Genomic DNA, 23564 nt, shown 5'->3' on the forward strand with positions numbered 1-23564 from the left:
CTTTACTAGGTTCAAGATCTTTAAATAATATATTATACTCTTTATTCAATAGTTTATTCTTGTTCCAAACTATATTAGGATAGTCACTCCTCGGAACTGACTCATAATTGTTATTATTAATTTCTATAATCTAAACCAATGATATAGATAATCATTAATTCTCTTATTAACTGAATAATACTGTTGATTCATCTAGAATAGCTTATTATCTTAATTAATCACAGTATGTCTTGTTCTCTAACAGCCGACCATGCTGAATAATATATAGCTTCTTGTTATCTAATATCTACATTGCAGATTCTGTCTAAATCTTGTACTGAATAATAATAATATCATAGACTTCTCTGTCTTGATCCTGATACATAGCTCTTAATTACTTCTGAGGCTGTTTCTGACTACAGTTCTTTAATTAATAACCTGCTTTGCCGCAGCTGAAGCATAAGCAGTCTTGTTTACACTGTTTAAGTTTCTTCTTAAACACTTGAGTCTCTTAAGTCTAATGTTGTGCTGCATCCAGCTCCATGGGCTTCAGCCTGTAGGGATCTTTATATTCTAAGCTTCTAGGTTGTGTTGATCTTCTGTTATTGGCTCGGTAACCTGGCTGGTTATTGTATTGAGATATAGACCTGCTGGTTTACCAACTCTCTCATTATTTTATATTAAAGTTATATAGCTTGTTATCAATCTTTACTACTGCTTCAATCATCTTAACCAAGATATCCAGTTATTCTTGCCAAATGATCTTCTCTTGGATCTCTATCTTAAGTCTTTCTTTAAATCATAAAATATAAGTATTATCATCCTAGTCTAGATGATTGATAACTTGCTAAAACTCTAAAGTATATACAGATACTAATCTTATCTACTTAAGTTATTATAACTTTCGCTCAGTATTTTATACTATATTAATATCTTTAAATATCTGTTTAAAATACTGTTTAAATCTAGCGTAACTAGTAAAAAGTTATTTTATATTATTATTTTAATTACTTACTAACTTTTCTTATCACTTGCGGATATATGGTTCGAACTAATTAAATACCGCTTCAGTAAGGTAAGTAGATATAAAAAAGATCTTGTTCTCTTTATTCTTGAGCTTTTCCTTGTTTATGTTGAGATACAAGTCTAACTAGGTCAAGAAAGCTCTGAGCTTCGCTCATTTGCCGTTGAATGGCTCGGATGATCGGACCTTGATAGATTTAACTAATAAGCAATCTTCAAGTAACTGGTTCTTTTGTTCTAAGGCTGTGATGCTTTCTTATAGCTGACCAATTATGTCCATCAGTTTCTTGATTATTGGGCCCTGCTGCTGAGGCGCTCGCGATGTGTTTAATATAATTAATATAATGATTAATTGTCACTGGGTAACACTTGTACTGACGGTGCTTAATATATCAAACCCTAGGATCGCTTCTCCCTGTTCCTGTTAGCTTAGCTCCCGTTTTGATATGTACCTTGTGAACTGAATCAAAGATAGTCAGGCTGTTGACTATCTAAAGATAACTTGATCTGAATAAGAGAAGAGAAATAAGGCTAGATAGTGCCGTGCAGCTATCTGTAAGTAAGTATAGACAAGTATTGTCACTAAGCTCTACCAAAACATATGGTTATTTAAAAATAAGTGGATTGAGCACAAAGAACAGAACTAACTAAGTACGTGAAGGAGTGTCTTTATATATCTGTTCTCCGTATATCATTGTATATACCATCGGGTCTGTTGTATATCTACTTGGTAGTTATAGATCATGATAGTATGTTATATACCACATGCTTGTCCGTATACCATGGTCACGTGATCCGTGCTGCCTGATGATTCGGGTTGGGATCCTCTTTGATAAGAGCCCCCTTCCGTCCGGATGTGGCCTTCTGCCTGACATACCCGCCTTACTAGTTGTTCAGCTAGCAGGGGTCCGTAACATTAGTATAAAGATTAATCCGTGAAAGTATACTAGTCTATCTTTATTAATAATAATCTTATCTAGTAAGTTCTTGCTTATTTTCTGGAGTGTTTTATTATTTTTTATATCTTTAGCTAATTACTTAATTAGATTACTATCTATTTCCAACATTGTTACTAGATTAGTCTTGTTATAGATGATTAATCTATCCGTATTCTGCTTCAGGATGGCTAGTTTGATAGTTTTTTTATTTAATTTATAGTCTGGTCTATGGCTTAGTATATCTGCATGTTTATTCTCTACTTTCTTACAGTATATGATTCTGAAGTTATATTATAACAGAATCTCAGCCCATCATGCCTGTTTTTTAGTCAACTCTTTAGTTGTCATGAAGTAGGTCAAGTTCTTATGGTCTGTCTTTACAATAATAGTATGTTTTACTTTTTCAAGATAGACTCTCTACTGCTTGAATATTATTACTATAGCTAGTAATTTCTTATCATGAATGTTATAGTTGAGTTCTACTTGAACTAACTTTCTTAAATAAAATATAATTAGTCTTAATTTTCTGTCTTCTCCGGGTTGTGTCATACGTATATTAACAGCATAGTCTGATATGTTGGTTTTAATGGTTATTTCTCTTTCTGGATTGTGCTGTACTAGTACTAGTAATATGATAAGTTATTACTTAATATCTTTAAACATGCTCTACTGTGGTTCTTTTTACTAATACTTTTTCAACTTCTTTATAAGCTTAAAGAATGGTATTATATGGATGGCGTATCTGTTCACGAATTATCAATAGTAATTAACTAATCTAATAAACTGTTATAATTCTTTTAGATTTTTAGATTAAGATTAATCCTGTATAACTTACATTTTTACTTACTTAGTATAGATTTCTTTTATAAATATTTAATATTTTAGAAACTCTGTCTTCTGTATATAAAATTTATACTTTTTCAGCTTGTATTATAACTAATATAGATATAATTTATATAAAACTAGTCTTACATGTCTTATATATTCTTTCTCAGTCTTTAAGAAGATTAATATGTTATTTAAATAAGTAATTATAAATCTGTCAAGATATTCTTCAAGAACTTTATTAATATATTATTAAAATAATGCTGGTGCGTTGGTAAGCCTAAATAGTATAATCAAGTATTCAAAGTATTTATACTTTGTTCTAAACATGGTCTTCCATTCTTTATCTTTTATAATATATATACGATAATATGCATCCGTAATATTAAGTTTAGTAAATTACTTTGTTTTTTATATCTTATCTTAGATTTCTGAAATTAAAGATAACGGGTGCTGATCCTTGATTATAATAGCATTCAATGGCTGATAATCCACATATAGCTGTAAACTACTGTCTTTTTTTGGTATAAATAGGACTCTATATCCTGCTGGTGATTTTGAAGGCCTGATGTTATCTTTAGCCAGCTAGTTATCAATATATTCTTATAGTGTCTGTGATTTCTTTTTAGATATTGGATAAATCTTTCTATATACTGATAACTTTCTTTTCTTTATAGATATAGTATGGTCATGCTTTTTATACTGAGGTAATTCAGATTGCTCTAGCTGTTTAAACAAGTCCTTAAATCTCTTATACTATAATGGAATCTGCGCGTTATTCTTGACTGCAGCTAGAAGTTCCTATAAATCTTCTAGTCCCTGGACAGTCATCTTAATCTTTATATTATAGCTGTTAATGCTGTACTCGCGGTATTTTTTTATTATTATTAGTACTTATTTTAATAATTCTATGAGCTAATCTCTCTGTGATAGCTTGATTACTGTTATTATTTATGTGACTATACTTGAAGTATTATTTTTCTCTAAATTATCTTTGATACCTGGCGTGTTAAGCTTTTATAACGATCTTAACCTTTTCTTGCTAAGTTATTTAATCCTTACTTCAGCTTCTTACTGAGTAGTAGGCTATACGGATCCAGACTCCATATCTAGTCCTTGCTAGTGTTATCTTGGGCAATCATAATTTGTGAATTAGAGATTCTTAGTCTTTTAATTAATCTATAGATTATGATTTCTGAGTCATGGAATCTTTAACATAATATTATACTGTTTTAAAGATATCATATTAAAGTCTATATACTTGTAGTAATCCTTTATAGTTATAAGTATCAGTCCTGACTTGACTATTAATATAAGAGTTTCTAAATTTTCTCTGTTTAGTTCTGTGATCAGTTTAAGTTTTTCTTTCTATTATCTAAATATCTCAAGCTATTATATAAATCTTGGGTGTATGAAGTTTCCAGTTATTCTAGAATCTACCAGTACTTGGACTAGTTGATTTAATATGATTACTTGAATCTTTAAATATGGTCCTGATTTTGTGATTGCTAATTACTGTTCTGGCTAGTTAGGTTCTAATTACTGTAGATATCTTTTTGAAAATCTTAAGCCTTTTATTTTTACTGCGTAATGTATTATACACTGATTATTAAAACATGCTAGCCAATATATTAATCTGTAGTAAGAATGTCTCTAATATTCTTTATATATATAATCAAAAATATTGCATAGACAATGGCTTGCCTTAGTCCTAACCACTTCCAGTATTCTAGATTAGTAGTTGATGATGTACTTCTAATCATGGTATATTAAGCATGTGTTTGTATAGCATACAAGCCAAGGAAGTTTATTATGTTTTTAATAATCTTTACTTTTTTTAAAATAAATGTATAGATATGATTTGTTATATCAAGACTCTGTTCTAGTAATATTTATCTTCTGGCTAATCTCTGATAGCTGATAATAATAGTCTATATTATCTTATCCATATGTTAAACAAACTTTTAGATGATAAGGGCATCTCTGTAGATATTGCTTCTAAGTCTTATTTTATGATTTTTAATATTTTAAATCTTAATATAGATAATGCTGTATAATTATTTTAAGCTCTAGACAGAATTATACTGGATTCTTTAAAATCTCCTTTAAAATATGGTTTAATTAATAAATAATGTTTTCTTAATTATTTTTCTAGTTCTTCTTATCCTTATCTTACTATGATGGATAGAGTTTACTAATTTCTGATAAGGGTTTTTCAGAGGTATCAGGTATCTTGCTAAGTCTTTTCTTACTGGGTTTAAAGTCTTTAAATAATATATTATACTCTTTATCTGACAGTTCGTCCTTGTCTTAAACTATACTAGGATAGTTATTCCTTGAAACTGGCTTATAACTGTTATTATTGACTTCTATGGTTCAAATTAATAATATAGATAATTATTAATCCTCTTGTTGACTAGATGGTACTGTTGACTTATCTAGAATGGCCTGTTATCTTAACTAATCATGATGCGTTCTGTTCTCTAATAGCTGATCATGCTGAATAGTATATAGCTTTTTATTACTGAATATTTATGTTATAGATTCTGTCTAAACTTCGTGCTAAATGGCGGTGATATCATAGGCTTCTCTGCCTTGATCTTGGTTCATAGCTCTCAATTGCTTCTGAGGCTGTTGCTGTTTCTGACTACAGTTCTTTGACTGGTGACCTACTTTGTCGCAGCTAAAGTATAAGCGGTCTTGTTTGCGCTGTTCGAGTTCCTTCTTGGATACTTGAGTCTCTTGAGTCTGATGCTGTGCTGTATCCAGCTCCATGGGCTTCAGCCTGTAGGGATCTTCGTATCCCAAGCTTCTAGGTTGTGCCGACCTTCTGTTATTGGCTCGGTAACCTGGCTGGTTATTGTGTTAAGGTGTAGACCCGCTGGTTTACTGATCCTCTTGTTGTTTTATGTTGAAGTTGTATAGCTTGTTATTAATCTTTATTACTGTTTTAATCATCTTAACCAAGGTGTCCGGTTGTTCTTATTAAATAATCTTCTTTTAGATCTTTATCTTGAGTCCTTCTTTAAATTGTGAAATATAAGTGTTATCATCCTAGTCTAGGTGATTAATAACTTACTGAAACTCTGAAGTATACACAGATACTGATCCCGTTTATTTAAATTATTATAATTTTTACTCAATATTTTATATTATATTAATATTTCTGAATATCTGTTCAAGATACTATTTAAATCTGGTATAACTAGTGAAAAGTTGTTTTATATTATTGTTCTGATTATTTATCAACTTTTCTTGTTATTTATAGATATATAATTTAAACTAATTAAATACTGCTCCGGTAAGGTAGATAAATATAAAAAAGATCTTATTTTCTTTATTCTTAAGCTTTTTCTTGTTTATGTTAAGATATAAGTCTAACTAGGTCAAGAAAGCCCTGAGCTTCGCTCATTTACTGTTGAATGACTCAGGTAGTCAGACCTTGACAGATTTGACTAACAAGCAACCTTTGAGTAGCTGGTTCTTTTGTTTTAAGACTGTGATACTTTCTTGTAGCTGACCAACTATATCTATTAGTTCCTTAGTTGTCGGGCCCTGCTGCTGAGGCGCTCGTGATATATTTAATATAGTTAATATAATGATTAGTTTATTACTAGATAATACTTGTACTGACTGGTACTCAATATATTAAATCCTAGGATTACTTCTCCCTATTTTTATTAGCTTAGCTCCCGTTCCAATACGTACCTTATGAACTAAATCAAAGATAGTCAGGTTATTGACTATCTAAAGATGACTTGATCTGAACAGAAGAAGAGAAGTAAGGCTAGATAATGCCGCGCAGCTATCCGTAAGTGAGTGCAGATGAGTGTTGTTACTAAGCTCTATCAAAACGTAGGTTACTTAAAGATAATTATAATTGAGCATGAAGAATAGAACTAACTAAGTACATGAAGGAGTGTCCTTATATATCCGTCTCTTGTATACCATTCCGTATACTATTGGGTCTATCGTATACCTGCTTGGTAGTCATAGACCATGGTGGTATGTTATATACCACATGCCTGTCTGTATACCATGGTCACGTGATCCGTGCTGCCTGACGGTTCAGGTCGGGATCCTCCTTGATAAGAGCCCCCTTCCGTCCGGATGTGGCCTTCTGCCTGCCATACCCGCCTTACTAGTTGTTCAGCTAGCAGGGGTCCGTAACAAGAGTGTCCTTATATTCTATCCTTTATATACCATATCATATACTATTTAAGGTAGATCAAGGATTGATCTAATCATGTTTCTGGATTCCTGTATACCTTCTGTATACCCTCAATAGTAGATTCAATGATAGATAGTCATGTGACACAGCGCCGCTCCGGACGTTACTCAGACCGGGATTCTACTCGATAAGAGCTGCTGGTTGTCCGAGTCCTGCCTTGTCGTCACTTTTCTGCCCAACAAGTCCGCTCCGCTAGTAACCTGACTAGCAGGGGTCTGTAACAATCACGTATCTGATTATATAGATTATTATATTATCATTATTTTTATCCTGTGTAAGCAGAAGTTTTCCTAGCAGAAGTCTTTCTAGTTAGTTATTAATATTGCTTTATTTTTTCAATTTCATGTATCTAATAAAAAACAACTTCTTGATTTGATTATATAGAGAAGAATCAGTAGTAACTAATACAATCATACTTACTGATTCTTAATTATTCAAGTAATTCTTGATTATACGCTCACGGACTTGTATGTGGTATTTAACTTTAATAGTAAAAGTAATATTACTTATAGATTGATTTTAATAAAATAGATTAATAATTTCAGCCTTGTACGGCTTAAGATCAATGGTTGGACGTATTATAATTAATACCATGATTGAAAATAAAGCACTGTACGTAGAGTAATGATAAGTATCATCTAGTGGTGAGGTCAGCGGTGAGCATACTTCAACACAAAAATTCATTATTGCCTGATGGCCGCTAATGCCCGCCGTAGATCGGGCTGTTGATGGATTCGACTGTCATTCCCGCCTGGCGGATACGAGGAAAGCAGCGCCAGAGTACTTCCCAGGCGGTAGAGGTCTGGTGTGGCGGTTCCTTCATGGTCAGTATATAGAATCTAGATGATCGCAGGAGGAACCTACTACAGAATAGTGCCAGGAGGCATAAGAGAGAGGAATGATATGTGCCACCTCCACGGGCCCAAAGTACACGTTGTCCGGGTGCCCTCTCTTTTTCCATGTGTCTGTGTTCAGATCTCCGGTAACTACGCAGCAATAGCCATCATGTTCCATACAAATTTGATCCTCAGTGAGCTGGTCTCTAGTCTCAGCGACGGCCTCCACCGAGGGAAAACTGCCTACTTGGGGCCGAGTTTTCACTTTTCTAGTTAGCAGTGCTGGTTCGGCTGGAGGTTTGACTTACTCGGTATGAGTATGGCGGTTAAGAGGGTTGAGAAGACCGCATAGAGTTGGTCATCGGTGATTGCATTAACTATATCTTCCGCGATCGCCTCCCTGCCGCCGTCAGGCAGCCAGGCTAGAAATGCAGCAAGTCCTGGTTTCAGGCTGTCCTCGTGAGGGCGCCTCTGATCTGTGTAGCGGGCAATGCGATCTTTGGCAGCTGTGAGGACATTGTTTGAGACCTCAGTGGAGGGTCCTTTGGGCTGCAAGTCATCGGGTTCACATGTACGACGGGCTTTCAGGCGTGCAGAGCGTCGGAGAGGCAGATTGGATGATTGCTTTCTTTTGGGGGGACCCATAATGAGCCACTCTCGGTGGATGCACATACCCATGGTGGATGGTCTGGCTGAGAAGCAGCTAAAGCGGGAGTGACACAATGCGCCATCATTCTGCTGCTACGGGCACCCTAGGCACCCATTTGATGCCTCGTTTGCACCTGAGGTACTACCCTGATACCATACTTATGTTTAGTATTGTCACAGCTCGTTGCAAAGCCTGTACATACACTGTCAAGTGTTCTCCTGGATATCGACATAAACAATCTACTCACCCTCATCATTCTTCTTATCTTCCTTATTCTCAATTCTAGAAATCATTAATTGCGACATGGCGACGGATTTAGTCTCCAAGGTTACTCCGATCCAGAAGTCTGGGCTGAAAGGCGTCACCTAAATAGTAACCATTGGTTCAAAAAGCAACAAGCTGGTTTTTTACTTCTTTCTTAGAGACCGTCGAGATTGAGGTAGGTAGTCCCGGCAATACAGGTGTTATAAAGTATAATAATATGGTCTGATTTGTGATTAGTATCGTCTCTTAGCGTGTCCCCAATGCTTGTTGGATTTGTGTATGCAGACGGAGAGATCGTTTTGATATCGTTGATCTAAGTAGTATTCTTGAGGATAAGATGGACGATGTGGCTGAAGTACTAGAGAGGGCATAAGTGTAATTCACGTGGATGTATGCCTCTCTTTCTGTCTTCTTTCTATATCTGTTGAATCTAAATCTCGGAACAACACACGAAGTATATGAAGTTGGTGGTAATTGATAATCAGATGCATTTACTTAATTCCTCAATCCAACTCGTCTTATGGCCAGCCATATCACGCAGTTCAAAATCAAACGCGCTAATCAAAAACACAAGTGAATTAGAACTGCTTCACAGCCCTCTGAAACCGCGGTGGCTTCCTCGTAAACTTCTCCGGCGCATCTCTCGCCCCATTCTTCCAATAATCAAATTCCATCCAGGCGTTCTCCGGCATCTGCGCCTCAGTAGCCTCCAAGAACTCCCCTAGATCTGGATTCAGCGGAATAACCCCTGTCTCAATTACATATTGATCCCAGAGTTTGAGCAACTGCTTTAACCTCTCCGGTTCCTGCTCCGCCAGGTCATGAATCTCCCCGGGGTCCTTGGCCAGGTTATACAGTTGCCAGCGCTCCGGGCCCTTCGGCTTGGGAATATATACGATCTTCCAGTCGGCGAAACGTAGAGCGGCCCTGCCGCAGGTTTCCCAGCCTTGGATGAAATCTTTTTCGTGGATACGGGGATTAGTGCCCGCAGCCCAGGGGTAGAAGGATTTACCGCGCATGGGGACGATCTCACGCCCCTGGTAGGACGGAGCGGGGTGGGAAATGCCGGCCATGTCGAGGATGGATGGGGCTAGGTCCATGACGGTGGCGAATTGGTCTGTGATGGAGCCGGATTTGACGTGAGAGTCGGTGGTGATGGAGGTGGGAAAGCGGGCAAGGAAAGGCACGCGGACGCCGCCTTCGGTGGTGTAGGCTTTGTAGAGTCGGGATGGGGCGGTGGCAGCTTGGGCCCAACGAGGACCGTACCAGATGAAGGAATTGTAGTTGCCAAGGTTTTCAAGAGAGTTGTCGTAGTATTTTTGTAGGTGGGGCATGACGCCACTTTGGACCATGGGGTAGGCTTCGTAGGCGGCGCCTTCAGCGCCGTTGTCGGACATGAAACAGACGAAGGTGTTGTCGAGTTCGTCAATGGAGGCAAGGTAGTCGACGACTTTGCCGACGTTGGAGTCGATGCATTCAACCATGCCAGCGAAAACCTCCATGGCGGTGCAGGAGAGTTTCTTTTCCTCCGGGGTAAATTGATCCCAGGGTTTGGATTCGTCTTCGTCGGCGACGACGGGGTGGGCTTCAACGTCCGGACTGATCATGCCGAGGGCTTTGAGGCGTTCGAGGCGCTTGAGGCGGAGAGCGTCGGGACCATCGTCGTAGACGCCGCGGTAGTGGTCGATGTACTCGCGGGGGGCTTGGAGAGGCCAGTGTGGAGCTGTGAATGGGAGGTAGGCGAAGAAGGGACGGTCATCGCCACGGTCATGCCAGTCTTGAAGGTATTCACGCATTTTATCGCCGTAGCCGTCGGAGGAGTACCAGTCATCGGGGAGCTTCTTGACGTATTTGTCGTCTTCCATGTGTAGAGCGATGTAGCTGGCTTCGAGGAAGGTGGGGGTTTCGTCGGTGCCTTGGAGCTGGGGCTCGTATGCGTAGTGGTTGGAGCAGGCAGGGAGGTGAGCGAGAGAACGGTCAAAGCCCCGGCGGTAGGGGGAGCGCTCTGGAGTCAGGCCTAGATGCCATTTGCCCGACATGAGCGTGTGGTAGCCGGCGTCACGGAGGACTTCAGGTAGGGCAACGACGCGCTCGTTGAGGTAGCCCTCATAGCCGGGCATGCCACGCTGAGGGGCAGTACTCATCTGAGCACCCTTGGGGCCGTTCTGCCCGGAGATGTTGGTCCATTCAACCAGGTTTCCCAGGCCGGCAATGTGGTGGTCGGTTCCCGTCATGATCATGGCGCGGGTGGGACTGAGCGGTTAGTTAAGGCGGACCGATGTTGAGTAGAGGAACATACGAGCATGCAGCAGCAGCATGAAAGTCTGTGAACCGGACGCCTTCCTGGGCCAGGCGGTTAAGGTTAGGCGTACGGATCTCTCCTCCATAGCAGCCTATGTCGGAGAAGCCCAGGTCATCGGCGACAACCACGAGAAAATTGGGGCGTTTCGGGGCCATGGTGAGATGACAGACAAGAGTATGAAACTTACATGAGACTGGCAGCCTCAATGAGCGAGGACAGGGAGGGGTATTTGAATGATGGCAGCTTACCCCGTACTATGGCCATCGGCAATCGGCTGGTGGCACGCGGCTTTGGAGAGGGGCCCCGCCCTATTGGCTCCGATTAGATCGTTGCAGTGGGGCGGCGGTTTATCCGCGGGCGCAGGCCAATCAGCAGATCACGCCATCGCCCCCGCTTCTGGTGCACTCGGCTCTCGGCTACTCTGTTGGTCGGATGATCCTCCTCCACTGGCACTGTGGCAAGGACAACTTTTGGGAATGGGGGCAAGGGGCCCTTTTTTGGGCGGCTGAGATGTGCGTCTTCCAATGAGGACTTAATGACTGATCACTATGCTTGCTGCGGAGAAAGCAGCCACGTACTGCAGTTGTTCAGTGGTACCATGGTTATTGCCTAACCATGATCTTCATGGGCGTGATCTTTTACTATAGTAATATCCTATGACGAATTAGGCTTAAATCATGATAGTCTAGCAAGGTGTCATTTTGAAGTGAGAGAAGCATCTCGATCACGCACTATTCACTAATCCGCATCAAGAAACTGCAGTAATCTCTCACTAACTATTCATCCCATATCACACTGCTCAGGCCCGTGGCCGTACCAACCTCGCCGGGTTCCCCAACCTGCAAGGTAGCCACTGCTTCTCCCAGTTTGCCGGTCTGAGGGTCTCGCGTCACGATAGCAATATTCGATGAGGATTGATCGCCAATGGCAATCAGGTCTCCGGCTTTGTTTATCACAAACGTTCGCGGAACGGTGCCGTACGCAGATGTCAGTTCGTGGAAGGTGACAGTACCATTCGAGGAGTGATCCAGATTAGCCATGGAGTCATTTGGTGGGAAACCATGATCACTCCGGATCGACACATACAGAGAGCTACCGCCTTGGCGGATCTCGGATGGGGTAGCTCCCTCCGGCAGCTGGTTCTCGGCATACGGCACAAACGACTGAATCTCTTCAAAATCAAGACAATCAGACGTGTACGTGACTGTGAATGCCTTGAGATGACCATCCAGCTCATTAACAATATACAGCAGAAAACTGTCCTGCTGCCGGGTATTCAATTGGCTGGTGAGGACCGAGTGCTCGGTGGTCCAGAAGAGGCCATGTCGGGGTCCACTACCAGCAGGATAGGCGATATCAGGGCAGCGACTGTCCAACTGACCACTGGATTTGTCGATGGCGTACACGCGGACGAGGTCGGCTCCCAGGTCTGGAGAGAGGACAAATGACCCAGTCGGGTCCAGGAAAACCTGATGTGGATGAGGCGCATCTTGCTGTGGGTTCACCCCAGGCTGGGAGAGATTATAGCGGAATACCTGGAGCGCCTGCGTAGCTGAACTCAAAGGAAGGGGAAATGTGGACACAGTTGATCCAGCACTGAGAGCATTAGTATACTCTGACGAATGCTACAATGGTACATACTAATGCGCGATGGCTAGGTATTGGTCACCGTCATCTCCGCTATAAATGACACTATTCACGCCGCCACCAGGAGCCACAACAGTCGCAGTCTCCGTCAGAGTGCCATCTTGGTTGGCAGTAAGGGCGGTCAATGATCCATTGGCGGACGCATCACCGGTTTCGTCGGAGCAGTATAGAATGCGCGATTCCGAGTCGAAGGTCAGCCAGCTGGGCATAGAGCCACAGGTTTCCAACGAGGAGGCCAGAGAAAGCGAGTAGGTGTCATTGCTGCAATCCAGAGAAAGGGTGTAGACGTTGCCGTTATAGTGGGTGGCATAGAGGTTAGTCGCCGTCGCCAGAGACAGCCATGATAGGCAAGCCAGTAAACGAAGGGACCGTAGACACATGTTGAAAGATAAAAGTGTGCTGGAGCATGTCGAGCGGGTGGGAGGTAAATAAATAGTCAGTCAACACGGGCAGGCGGAATGGATCTGCATTCTGCGGGTGAGTTGTTCCAGGGACGCAAGTGTGACTGCAGGTTCCCTGCATGTACTAGGCAGTCTCTAGATGCATCGATGCTTTAGTCCAGGTAGTCTCGCTCCTTGTCACGGATCACAGCTGGCCAGCCATCGTGTAGCGAGGTTGACCAATCATCATGCGATTAGCGCTGCGGTTAGTACCAGGTACGCCGTGAGTCCCTTGCGTAATGGTCCAGACGGTGTAGCATGGCTTAGCTCATCACCAAAGCAAGTAGGGATATATTCTCCCACAAACAACCGGACGTGAAGCAGATGAGAAAGGAAGAGGCAGACAGGCGGCAGACAGGCATCAACGGCGGCCATCACCTGACCGCGTGCCTTCCCGATCGGGCTGCTTATCACCGGCGAACAAACGGTGCAAACCGCGGTTATCGGCGGGGAGGATAAGCCGACCGACGTCAGGGCCGAGGCCAACCGCGGCCTCCGCATTCCCCAGCATCCCTCGCCGGGGTTATCAACCTCACCACGGCCCTTCGTAACCACTCGGGGCTGGATCTCCTTGCAAATACCCTCATCATGCTGACTCTCCGGTCGGCACGTCTATTGCGTGCTTCACAACCGCTATCGAAGGTTCCTCGGCGATGGAGCGGTTCTATATCACAGCGCCCTGGATCGGACCGGTAGATCAATTCCATACCTCCACCTTGGACGTGCCCGATGACAAGACTGAGCTGACCAAAACAGTGTCCGCTTTCCAGGTGCAATCAATAGCAAGTTTACCACCGACATGGCCTTCATCAACCCCTCCGAGATGCCGAATATCCCTACCTACCGAGTCATGGATTCAGACGGTGTCCTGGTCGACAAGTCGCGAAAGTCCATCGATGTGCCAAAGGAGGAAATACTGTCGTGGTATAAAAACATGTTGACTGGTTGGTAACACAAGGCTCACTGCTGCTCCGATCTGACGCAACCAGTGAGTGTCATGGATGTAATAATGTTCGAGGCGCAACGACAGGGTCGGCTAAGCTTCTACATGGTATGCGCTTACCCCTCACCCGCTCTCCCAGTGCCACATTAACAATATCCTAGGTCTCCGCCGGCGAAGAAGGAATCAGCGTCGGGTCCGCCGCAGCTCTGACCCCAGACGATGTCGCATTCGCCCAGTACCGTGAAGCCGGAGTCTTCCAGCAACGAGGTTTCACTCTTAAAGACTTCATGAGCCAACTCTTCGCCAACCGCTACGACAACAGCAAAGGTCGCAACATGCCCGTCCACTATGGCTGCAACTATCCCCGAACCGTTCGTTCAATCCCCACCCCATCAACACCCAAATCTAACCCTCCCAGCACACCATCTCCTCCCCCTTAGCAACCCAAATCCCCCAAGCCTCCGGAGCCGCCTACGCCTTGAAACTCCAAGCCCTCCAAAATCCCGACACACCACCCCGCATTGTAGCCTGCTACTTTGGCGAAGGCGCCGCCAGCGAAGGCGACTTCCATGCAGGGCTCAACATCGCCGCTACTCGATCCTGCCCGGTAGTCTTCATCTGCCGCAACAACGGCTACGCCATCTCCACCCCCACCCTAGAACAATACCGCGGCGACGGGATCGCCAGTCGCGGCATCGGCTACGGGATCGACACCATCCGAGTGGACGGCAACGACATCTTCGCCGTCTACGAAGCCATGCGCGAAGCCCGCCGCATCGCCCTCCAAGACGGCGGCAAACCCGTCCTAATCGAAGCCATGAGCTACCGAGTCTCCCACCACAGCACCAGCGACGACAGCTTCGCCTATCGCGCGCGAGTCGAAGTCGAAGACTGGAAACGCCGCGACAACCCCATCATCCGACTCCGAAAATGGCTAGAAAACGAAGGCCACTGGAACGAGGACCTCGAGCGAGATACCCGAGATCAGCTCCGAAAAGCCGTCCTCAAGGAATTTGGCGAAGCCGAACGAGAGAAGAAACCCCCTCTTCGGGAAGCATTCGAGGGCGTATACGAGGAATTAACCGAGGAAGCAGAGGCGCAGAAGCAAGAGCTGAAACGGATTCTAGAAACTTATCCGGATGAATATGATCTTCATCAGTTTCAGGATGGAGTCAAGGGGTTATAAATAGATTTTTGATGGTGTTTGCAGATAGTGTTCTACTAGATGTATGTAGAGCTCAAATGACTTGACGGTTTGATGCTGTCTTAATCATCAAGGACGGATGTACATCCCTTACGTGATGGTGTTAGCATCGGTGAATGATGTGTTAAGGCTTGACTTGGTGGTCTATACACTCTATTTCGCTCCGTATTATGCGATAACCTCCATTGACATAACATTTATAGGATTTAGCATTACAATAACCAGTAACAACACGCGTGTTCATGACAGTATAGACGATAATACACGCTCTAATTCCAAGCCCGGAGAAAAAGAATGTCTCACGGCCTCAACATCTGAACAACCTATTTATATACAAGATTCTTTGATACAACTGTACAACACTCTGTTCATTATGTATGCATACACTGAATGTATTTTCCAAGTCCAAAAAGTGCAATATCCCAAAATATGCATACCGCTAGTAGGAGCCCCGATACCACCCCGTTTTCGAGCAGGTGGGCTTATCCAATCATGCCAAAATCACAAGGGTCATGCAATCAATCTGACATCAGCCATTCGGGAATCGCGTCTTCGTCTTCCGGATCTTGTGACAGTAATGATGTTTCTTCGTCGCTGTGCGTTTCCTGGCTGGTAATTCCAGGAGTAGGAGAACGCGAGTCTGCTTGTGAAGCAGCCTGGGAATAGGTGGATTCGAAAATCGTCGGAGTGGCTTTGACAAAGGATGCATCGGATGGGTGGTTTCCAACCTGTGGCGGGTACCCTAGTTCCTCTCTTTGGCTTTCTGGGAGAAGGCCTGTATTCCTAGGAGCACCTGTGAAGCCTTGGATTGAAGTTGTCTGATCTGGAATTCCAATCTTGGGCACAACAACCAGGCTGTATTGTGGAAATTCCGTCGGGTGATTCGTATGCGCCCCCCTTGGATTGTTGTCAAGGGGTAATGGCACCTCATTGGCGCTTGCTTCCGGTATAAACCCTCCACCAAGCACATCAGGCGCGGCAGACATGGATATGTCTTTATCTGAGTGCTCTTGGGTTTCTGAGAGTTCCATATTATCCATCATTGCCTCTTCAGGCTCTGGGAGAAACCCGCCGCCCAATTGTTCCACATCCTCAACGTCTTTGGGGTTCTCTTCCGTGTCACCCTCTACCATATAGCCTTTGACCCTTTCTGCAATGCGTAGTTTAAGGAGAAAGTGTCTCCACAATCGGAGTGCTTCGGCGGACTTTCTTTCTAGTTCGGCTTCCATCTTTTCACTCTCCAAACCCCCAATCACTTCTTCAAGTGCCTCTTGATATTCGCTGGCAATGACAACTCCCTGGAGTATCGCAGTTCCGTGGCGTCCACTGAAGTTGAAACCTGTAACCGCGTCCGCATAGTCAATGGCGAGAAGCTTGGCAGCGTATGCAGCATCAGGATGAGTGATGTGGACACCACCAGGAGGTACCATACTTGGTACAAATACATCCAGATTTCCATACATATTCTTGGGTATTCTCCCTCGAACCACTGGTGGGGGCTGGTATATCTGTGTCTGGCAATAAGCATACAGGGGTGTTTCGGCGATGGACTCATCCGCCTCGTCAAATGGCTCCGCTTGTGGCTTCCTCGAAGGGACACACTTCAGCGGCTGCTCGCCGGTCTTAATATCCCGTCCCAGACGGTACCAGCGATCTGCGCTCCGGAGGGCATGTACGTCGGATCGACGATACACAGGTTCCAGGACCTGGTTTTTGGTTCCTGTTTTTCCAAGGGTGACTTGTCCAATAACCCGTTTTGGAAAGACAACTTCGTTCCGACGAAGATGTCGTTCCAGGGCGTAGAATGGATGGCCCTTGAAATCTTGGATATTTCGAGGCATCGGCTCAGCAGCCATCTTTGAAGTAAGCTCGCTAATCTCCAACTCATCTCGATCTTCCAGAAAAGGCTTCTCGTAAAAGAGCAGCGCCTTGTTCCACCAATTTACATGGCTCTTGACTGATTCAATGCGCAACTTGCGAGTTTTTGCATTAAAAGCCTTTGCATACCTCCTGGTAACATCCCTGGCGGAAGCATCGTCCTCAAATGCTACCACGTAGCTCATGATATTGTATGGATCGCTTGCTGGAGGCTCAAACTTGGAAGGCTTTCCTAAGGACTTGGTAACCAAAGTATCAATAGGGATCCATTTGTTGAGTGCCTCATTCAAGGCTTCAACCCAGAAGATCGGGTGTGATGACTCTCGGATAACGTTGGGCGAACCTTGCATCTCTGCTCAGCTTCATACTAGTATTAATTGCATGCAGGGCTTACTTCTGGTAGGAGTTCTGGGGCGTTGAGGTGCGAACTGTGGACGGCCAATTCTTCGCAAATTAGAGCGCTGGGAAATTCGTGCTTCTCCAGCTGACCTACCAGGGCTGTCTGACGAAGTAGGAAGATTGTCAGGGACTACAGGCGGCGTTACATCCTTGGTCGTGCCCGAGAATGGCAATGGCTGCAGAGAACAGACAAGCCTTGCCTCCACTCCCACGGACCGTAGTAAAGCGCAAAATAATTGAGCGCCAAAGTCTCGTGAGCCTTGCAATGTTTTTGCTTGTTTTGTAAAGTCTTCCCGCGAGAGGAAGATCTCAGCGTCGCTTATAATATGTTCCTGTGGAAGTCAGAGTCTGCTTGCTGTATCCTGTTTGCGACCTACTGCTCGTTTCTTCAAAGAGTCAGGATTATCTATCCAGAAAGGGCGTTTCAGCCCCGGTGCTGTCACCTTGAACCTTCTATTGAATGCATCACTAGCTTGATTCAATCCATCAACGAAGGTTGTTGACCTGGTCTGCTGTGGCCTTTTTTCTGACGGGTGCAGTAGGCCAATAATCTGTTTCGGCAGCATCCGTTTAAGGAAGCCCTATTGATATTGTCAGATCCCAATCAGTTCCCTATAGTAATCTACAGTGCAGCCTTCTGTTGCTGCCTCCCACATTGCCCCTTAAAGCGCGTGCCATTCACCAGACAAGACAGCTGAAACGCACCTGTACTTCCTCATTGTTGCACCAGAGGTTACGTATCTGCACGTGAAGCAGAAGACAAAGCAAGTGGACCTTATGTATGTTTAATCTCAGTTGCTTCTCTGCAGCTGTGATCACCCTTCGCCGTGGGACTACTTTGCGCTTTTGATCCTCAGGCCGATCCAGAGTGACCTGGATAGACGTATCGTCGGTTTGATTATTATATGAAGTCTGGTGGATATCAACCTCTTCCCATTCCATATCCGATTCTTCGGATGATGATGGAGAATCATACACCGTCTGGACATGGTGAGCTGGTTGGGTGTCTTGTGGAGTGACTTCTCGACTCAAGGGCCGAGGGCTGGATACGGATTTTTGACCAGCAAGCTTCCTCCTCTTGCGTGGTGCATCCTCTGGCTGGGATTGTTCTCGAGCTTCAGCCTCTGCTAGCATCTCCCGGTAGACCTCGGGGATGTCATGTTCTTGGTCTTGTTGCCGCCTCCGCGGACGGCTAGAAGCTCCCGCTCTTGCGGAGCGAGTAGTGGCGGTACGCCTCGCCATGACGAACAGTTAGGTGTAGAAGACCGTTCCACGTCCAGCATCTGGCCCAAGCATCTTGGTGCCTTGGTAGGCTGTGCTCAGTTCTCACTCGGCAGGCGCGTTGATGACGCTTATTCGACACGTGATGCACTGTTTACCCTGTTTGCAGTCCGGCCCTGCGTTGTTCCGCCGTGCGGCTAAAGTGGGGCTGTCTGGGGCCCCACCGTTGAAGCCTCAAGATAGATACTAGATAGTAGTAGGTAGGTACGGAGTAGATAGGGAGTGTGATTGTAGAAATGCAGATCAGGTACATACTCATTAGAGAGATCAAAAAGATGATAGATTCTGTGTGTGACGGTGTATCCGACTTTTTCTCAGAATTTAGGCAAAGAGTTCTGAACTTCCAGGCTACAAAAATATATTTTGTAGTACCATTATTGACATGAACACATCATGAAGAGACTGGATAACAAAATAAGCAATATACAATCGAAGCCGACTTTCAACAGCCTAATTTCGTTTTCAGAGACCTGATAAGATTAGTTTGGAAGGAATTGGCAGCAGTCCCAAGTAGCGTACGGAGAAGATAGTTTTGAAAAAGCAACTTGACTCAACCGTCAGCAAATATGCTTTGACTACAGATCCTGACAGTGAGACATCCTCAAAGGCATAGATCATTAGCTACTATGCATGCAATTATGAATTACTGTTTCCAATCCCTGGAGGACATTACAAATACAAATACAAAATGAGGCCTGGATGCACATCCATTACTAATCATCATACGCCTAAAATAGAAGAACCACACGTGACCATCCTTCCGCGGCTTTGGCATCTCAGGCTCACATTCCAGCATCCCCATCTCCTATCATTAGACTAAACATCCAGCATGGGCTGGGTAGGGGTCGCAACCCTTATTGCAACAGCATGCTTCTTTTTATACTATCACCCCCCCGGGACCTGGGCTCCTGAGGCCCCAGCATCAGAGCCACCGAAGGCGTCCATCCCTGCGGCTCGCGCGACAGAGGAAACAAAAGGCAACAGTGAAGCAAAGCCCGCTCAAGAGGAAGATGACCTTGCAAAAGATTCCGAGACAACTCCCAAGGCATCTGCAACTGCGCCAGCACTCGACGTGCCCTCCTTTCAACTAGAAATCCCCGTCGACCGAGCAGCCCCTCCCCCGTCTGGCGGCGATCAAACTCAAAATGCGATGAAGCCCCCTTCTGAACAGCCAAAGATGGGCGACAACATCCTCATGCCTCCGCCTCCTCCGCCACAGCAACCGACTGCAGCGAAAACCTCCTCCCTGATGCCTCCTCCTGCCCCACCTCGTCTCCGTCCGATAGTGTCCCAGAACCAACCCTCTTCACCAGGACAATTTCCTCCACGCCCGAATACCACAAGCTCACTGCGTCCGCCACCCTCTGCTGCAGCTTCGTTGCGCGTCCCGCCCAGCCGTCTCTCAAGCAGCACATTAGCGCCAACCAAGGTGACCGCGAAACCATCGAGTTCTTCGAAACGAGCGGTTCTCGAACCGGGATACTCGCCATTGGACTGGGCCGCGCTGACATCCAACCCGAACAACAAGCTACGGGGCGAGAATCTCCCTCCGACATTGATCCGGGTGACACCGTCGATGTTGAAGACACAGAACGGGCGAAAGGGCGCGGATGCATGGACATCATACCAGGGGAAGGTTTACAACATCACACCATACATACCGTTCCACCCCGGCGGAAAGGGGGAATTGCTTCGCGGCGCAGGAAAAGACTCGGGGAAGTTATTCTTCGAGATCCATCCATGGGTGAACTGGGATGCCATCCTGGGCGAATGTCTCGTTGGGATTCTAGTTTCCGAGACTGAAGAACCCAACGAGAATAAACTGGACGCGATGGATTGATCCATTCTTTGCCTCTCATTCTGGTCATTCCTTGCTATGACCAGTGTAATCTACTATAGATGATACCCTTAGATACAATACATAGACTACATCCCTTCACATCCTCCTCTTCCCTAAAGAAAAGAAGAGAAGACTAAATTACAACTCATCCTTCCCCACCCCATCAATCCCCACCAACTCCGTCTCAAAAACCAACGTCGCACCCCCCGGAATCGGTCCTACTCCACGATCCCCATATCCGTATTCAGGCGGAATCGTCAACTTGCGCTTCTCCCCGATGCACATGTCCAGCAGTCCTTGATCCCATCTACACAAAGCTCAATTAGCATTATCCTTAAGTAACCCCTTTTCCCTCCTCCCCCCCCTGGGGGGGGGGGCTCTCAGCAAACCAAGGAAGAAGGAAAGAACAAACCCCTTAATAACCCTCCCCGACCCCAATTTAAACTTCAACGGCTGGCCACGGTTATAGCTCGCATCGAACTCGGATCCATCCGAGGCGAGGGTGCCCCGGTAGTGCATGGCGACATTATCCCCGTTTTGGGTTTTGCGGGTGCAGGAGACGGATTCGGTGACTTCGATGAGGAGGGGGGTGGCGGTGGTGAGGGTGGTGAGGGTGAGGGTTAGGAGGGGGAGGAATTTCATTTTGGTTGGTTGAGTAATTGATTGATTGATTGGGGGTTCGAGGAGAGGGAAAGTAGTGGGTTGGTGGTGGTGGTGGTGGGAGGAGGATACGTATACCGGAGGTGAAGGTGCGGAGGTAGTTGGTTGGTAGGTAGGCCGCGGAGGTTACGGTGGTTGCGGTGCGGGTGGCTGGGCTGCTAATTGGATGGATGGGAGGGGATGTGGATGAGCCGTCGGTTGTCCGTCCGGTGCGGGTATGGCGGGCTATGGGCACCCGCTACTGCTACCTACTATGTAGTAGTAGATACGGAGTAGATGGGGTGAATATGATTTTTGGTGTTAGGTATTTGTTGTGTTTTATTGGTTTGTGTCCCTGTTACTTTGGAATAGAGATATGTATCATAGAAGTGTGTGATGACTCAGGATGTAAGCGGATGACTCATAAAAAGCATGCATACTTTTCTTTGTCTTGTATTGAGTACGGATCTTCAAATGGTAGATAGATAAGCCTTGCTCTACCACGGTTGTAGATATCATCTCCATCTTGTGTCCACTATTATTTACAGTAACTGTTCGACAACCAAACTTATCTCAGAATATCCATTGTTTCAGACACAATAAAATAAGACAAAATGGCAACCTGCACAACCATCCCCGTATCCATCCCGAAAGACACCCCATTACCCAAGACTACATTCAAAGAAATCATCAGCACATTCCTCCCCACCGAGTGGCCTCACGTGGACCCAGAAACCCTGACAGTGAAATATACCACCGGCTACGCCAACACAAACTGCATAGTGTCACGACCAGTCCCAGAGAACACCACCTTTTCCGAACCCCTGAAAGTATTCTTCAAGATCCACGGCCCACTGGACGGTGAAATCGAAGTCTTCAAGCACTTAGTTCCTACTAAACACGAGGAAGCACAACTATGCTATGAGTACGGCCAATCTGGTCTCGGAGCCAAGGTATATGGATTCTTCCAAACACCGGATGGCACATTCGGGAGGATTGATGAATTCCTGGATGCACGTCCCCTGGCGCCGGAAGACGTGGAAAATGCAGAGATCAGAGGGGAGGTTGCAAGAGCACATGCTGCTTTTCATGCCATGACAACGCAATTGAAGGGAAACCCCGTTCGGGCGTATTGCGATATCGTCGTTCCAGAGCTGGGACGGTATTATAAGATGGAGAAGTTGAAGAGGTTGGCCAAGGAAGGGGGCGTCAGTATGGACGAGCTTGTTGACTATGACTTTGTGTCCAGACTACGACGAGTCATAGACAGGTTGGACACCATTGGAGCGAAGAAAGGCTGGTGCATCCACGATGTTCAACTGAGGAATACGATGGTGAAGAATAACCCTCAGCAAGGAGAAAGCAAAGTGGTTCTTATCGATTTCGAATTCGTCTTTCAGAATTACCGAGCGTTTGATATTGGGGGACACTTTCTGCAAAAGATGTTTCAGTGGTTTGATGAGGAGACCAAGATTGCCGACTGTCGACCTTATATGGAAGATGAGAAGAGGCACTTTTGTGAGGAATATGCAAAGCAGTGGAATGAGTCGACTGGGGATGAGGATACAGGAGAACAGGTATCTATGGAAGCTGAGCTGGGGGTTATCCTTGCTATCTCGTTCGAGATTCATAACATGCTGTGCTATATGGATCAGGATAATGATAAGGATCCGTTGAACCTGCTGGCATTGAACAGGATGTTTGAGGAGTTTGTTAAGCAGTATGGAACGCTTGGGTTAGGGCACTGAGCGGAATAGGAAGGCAGGCCCAAGGCTAACTTGATAGAATTCTTCATCGTCATTTTACTTGCCAAGCTCGCATTCCATTACAACTGCTGTTGGAACATCCATTCTCTCTGTCTGTTCTCCAGAGATCAGCGGTATATAGTTTTTGTTACTGGTATAGACTGCTAAACACCGTGGAGGCAAGCATCCACGCAGTCGCTTCTTTCGGAGGTCCAAAGGACCCCTCCGGCTATCTTCTCCATACGCACTTCTTATGGATTCCAGCTTAATGATTTGTCTTCCCAAACCAAGCTAACTATTCCCTCACAGACTCTGCTCTATGCAAACAAACCAATTGTGGGTGACACAAGTTGTCGTAAGCAGTTACACGCGCCGGAAATGATAAGTACCCCGCCTGGCTTTCTGAAATGCAACACTGACCTTCCACCTCTCTGCCCCTCTTCTTCTCTTGCTTTGAACGAATATTGATCTTCCAACCTCTCTGCTTCTCTCCTTCTCTTA

The 23564-nt window shown here is 45.0% G+C and overlaps 8 protein-coding genes across 8 annotated transcripts; 3 read left to right on the forward strand and 5 right to left on the reverse strand.

Annotated features, from left to right (window-relative positions):
- Positions 1–7696: 7696 nt before the first annotated feature.
- On the reverse strand, positions 7697–8477 carry BO94DRAFT_620492 (uncharacterized protein; the record flags this gene model as incomplete). Its single annotated transcript, XM_025616935.1, has 3 exons — positions 7697–7813; positions 7861–8096; positions 8141–8477. 3 exons carry the CDS (start codon positions 8475–8477, stop codon positions 7697–7699), a joined length of 690 nt encoding a protein of 229 aa, XP_025471754.1.
- Positions 8478–9137: 660 nt separating this feature from the next.
- On the reverse strand, positions 9138–11234 carry BO94DRAFT_562707 (arylsulfatase). The gene is made up of 2 exons (XM_025614311.1): positions 11045–11234; positions 9138–10998 (listed from the first exon to the last, which is right to left on the reverse strand). The coding sequence occupies exons 1-2, from the start codon at positions 11200–11202 to the stop codon at positions 9324–9326; spliced, it is 1833 nt and encodes a 610-aa protein (XP_025471755.1). The 5' UTR covers positions 11203–11234; the 3' UTR covers positions 9138–9323.
- Positions 11235–11521: 287 nt separating this feature from the next.
- Positions 11522–13449, reverse strand: BO94DRAFT_483412 (lactonase family protein). Its single transcript, XM_025608919.1, has 3 exons — positions 12689–13449; positions 11626–12643; positions 11522–11565 (listed from the first exon to the last, which is right to left on the reverse strand). The coding sequence occupies exons 1-2, from the start codon at positions 13072–13074 to the stop codon at positions 11824–11826; spliced, it is 1206 nt and encodes a 401-aa protein (XP_025471756.1). The 5' UTR covers positions 13075–13449; the 3' UTR covers positions 11522–11565; positions 11626–11823.
- A 225-nt stretch (positions 13450–13674) lies between these two features.
- Positions 13675–15465, forward strand: BO94DRAFT_483413 (thiamine pyrophosphate-dependent dehydrogenase E1 component subunit alpha). The gene is made up of 5 exons (XM_025608920.1): positions 13675–13826; positions 13891–14078; positions 14124–14185; positions 14239–14448; positions 14496–15465. The coding sequence occupies exons 1-5, from the start codon at positions 13723–13725 to the stop codon at positions 15261–15263; spliced, it is 1332 nt and encodes a 443-aa protein (XP_025471757.1). The 5' UTR covers positions 13675–13722; the 3' UTR covers positions 15264–15465.
- A 334-nt stretch (positions 15466–15799) lies between these two features.
- Positions 15800–18800, reverse strand: BO94DRAFT_552971 (putative DNA repair protein Rad4; the record flags this gene model as incomplete). Its single annotated transcript, XM_025613626.1, has 4 exons — positions 15800–17511; positions 17554–17890; positions 17936–18139; positions 18264–18800. 4 exons carry the CDS (start codon positions 18798–18800, stop codon positions 15800–15802), a joined length of 2790 nt encoding a protein of 929 aa, XP_025471758.1.
- A 784-nt stretch (positions 18801–19584) lies between these two features.
- On the forward strand, positions 19585–20838 carry BO94DRAFT_215843 (uncharacterized protein). The gene has a single exon (XM_025606188.1). It carries the CDS (start codon positions 19669–19671, stop codon positions 20677–20679), a length of 1011 nt encoding a protein of 336 aa, XP_025471759.1. The 5' UTR covers positions 19585–19668; the 3' UTR covers positions 20680–20838.
- Positions 20559–21643, reverse strand: fkbp3 (peptidylprolyl isomerase family protein FPR2). The gene is made up of 2 exons (XM_025610774.1): positions 21092–21643; positions 20559–20986 (listed from the first exon to the last, which is right to left on the reverse strand). Exons 1-2 carry the CDS (start codon positions 21319–21321, stop codon positions 20818–20820), a joined length of 399 nt encoding a protein of 132 aa, XP_025471760.1. The 5' UTR covers positions 21322–21643; the 3' UTR covers positions 20559–20817.
- A 158-nt stretch (positions 21644–21801) lies between these two features.
- Positions 21802–23212, forward strand: BO94DRAFT_215847 (putative choline kinase). The gene has a single exon (XM_025606189.1). It carries the CDS (start codon positions 21933–21935, stop codon positions 23064–23066), a length of 1134 nt encoding a protein of 377 aa, XP_025471761.1. The 5' UTR covers positions 21802–21932; the 3' UTR covers positions 23067–23212.
- The last annotated feature ends 352 nt before the right edge of the window (positions 23213–23564 follow it).

This window comes from Aspergillus sclerotioniger (assembly GCF_003184525.1).
Source record: "Aspergillus sclerotioniger CBS 115572 chromosome Unknown BO94scaffold_3, whole genome shotgun sequence".
Lineage (NCBI taxonomy): Eukaryota > Fungi > Ascomycota > Eurotiomycetes > Eurotiales > Aspergillaceae > Aspergillus > Aspergillus sclerotioniger.

Excerpts from the sequence above, each read along its gene's own strand:
- fkbp3 (XM_025610774.1), bottom strand. The coding sequence starts at position 21,321 with ATGAAATTCCTCCCCCTCCTAACCCTCACCCTCACCACCCTCACCACC. Across the intron at positions 20,987-21,091 it reads TCGGGGAGGGTTATTAAGGG|ATGGGATCAAGGACTGCTGG; the intron begins GTTTGTTCTTTC and ends AGCTTTGTGTAG.
- BO94DRAFT_483413 (XM_025608920.1), top strand. The coding sequence starts at position 13,723 with ATGCTGACTCTCCGGTCGGCACGTCTATTGCGTGCTTCACAACCGCTA. Across the intron at positions 13,827-13,890 it reads CAGCGCCCTGGATCGGACCG|TGTCCGCTTTCCAGGTGCAA; the intron begins GTAGATCAATTC and ends TGACCAAAACAG. Across the intron at positions 14,079-14,123 it reads GTATAAAAACATGTTGACTG|TGAGTGTCATGGATGTAATA; the intron begins GTTGGTAACACA and ends TGACGCAACCAG.
- BO94DRAFT_483412 (XM_025608919.1), bottom strand. The coding sequence starts at position 13,074 with ATGTGTCTACGGTCCCTTCGTTTACTGGCTTGCCTATCATGGCTGTCT. Across the intron at positions 12,644-12,688 it reads TACCTAGCCATCGCGCATTA|TGCTGGATCAACTGTGTCCA; the intron begins GTATGTACCATT and ends TAATGCTCTCAG.
- BO94DRAFT_215843 (XM_025606188.1), top strand. The coding sequence starts at position 19,669 with ATGGGCTGGGTAGGGGTCGCAACCCTTATTGCAACAGCATGCTTCTTT.
- BO94DRAFT_562707 (XM_025614311.1), bottom strand. The coding sequence starts at position 11,202 with ATGGCCCCGAAACGCCCCAATTTTCTCGTGGTTGTCGCCGATGACCTG. Across the intron at positions 10,999-11,044 it reads CATGCTGCTGCTGCATGCTC|TCCCACCCGCGCCATGATCA; the intron begins GTATGTTCCTCT and ends CTAACCGCTCAG.
- BO94DRAFT_215847 (XM_025606189.1), top strand. The coding sequence starts at position 21,933 with ATGGCAACCTGCACAACCATCCCCGTATCCATCCCGAAAGACACCCCA.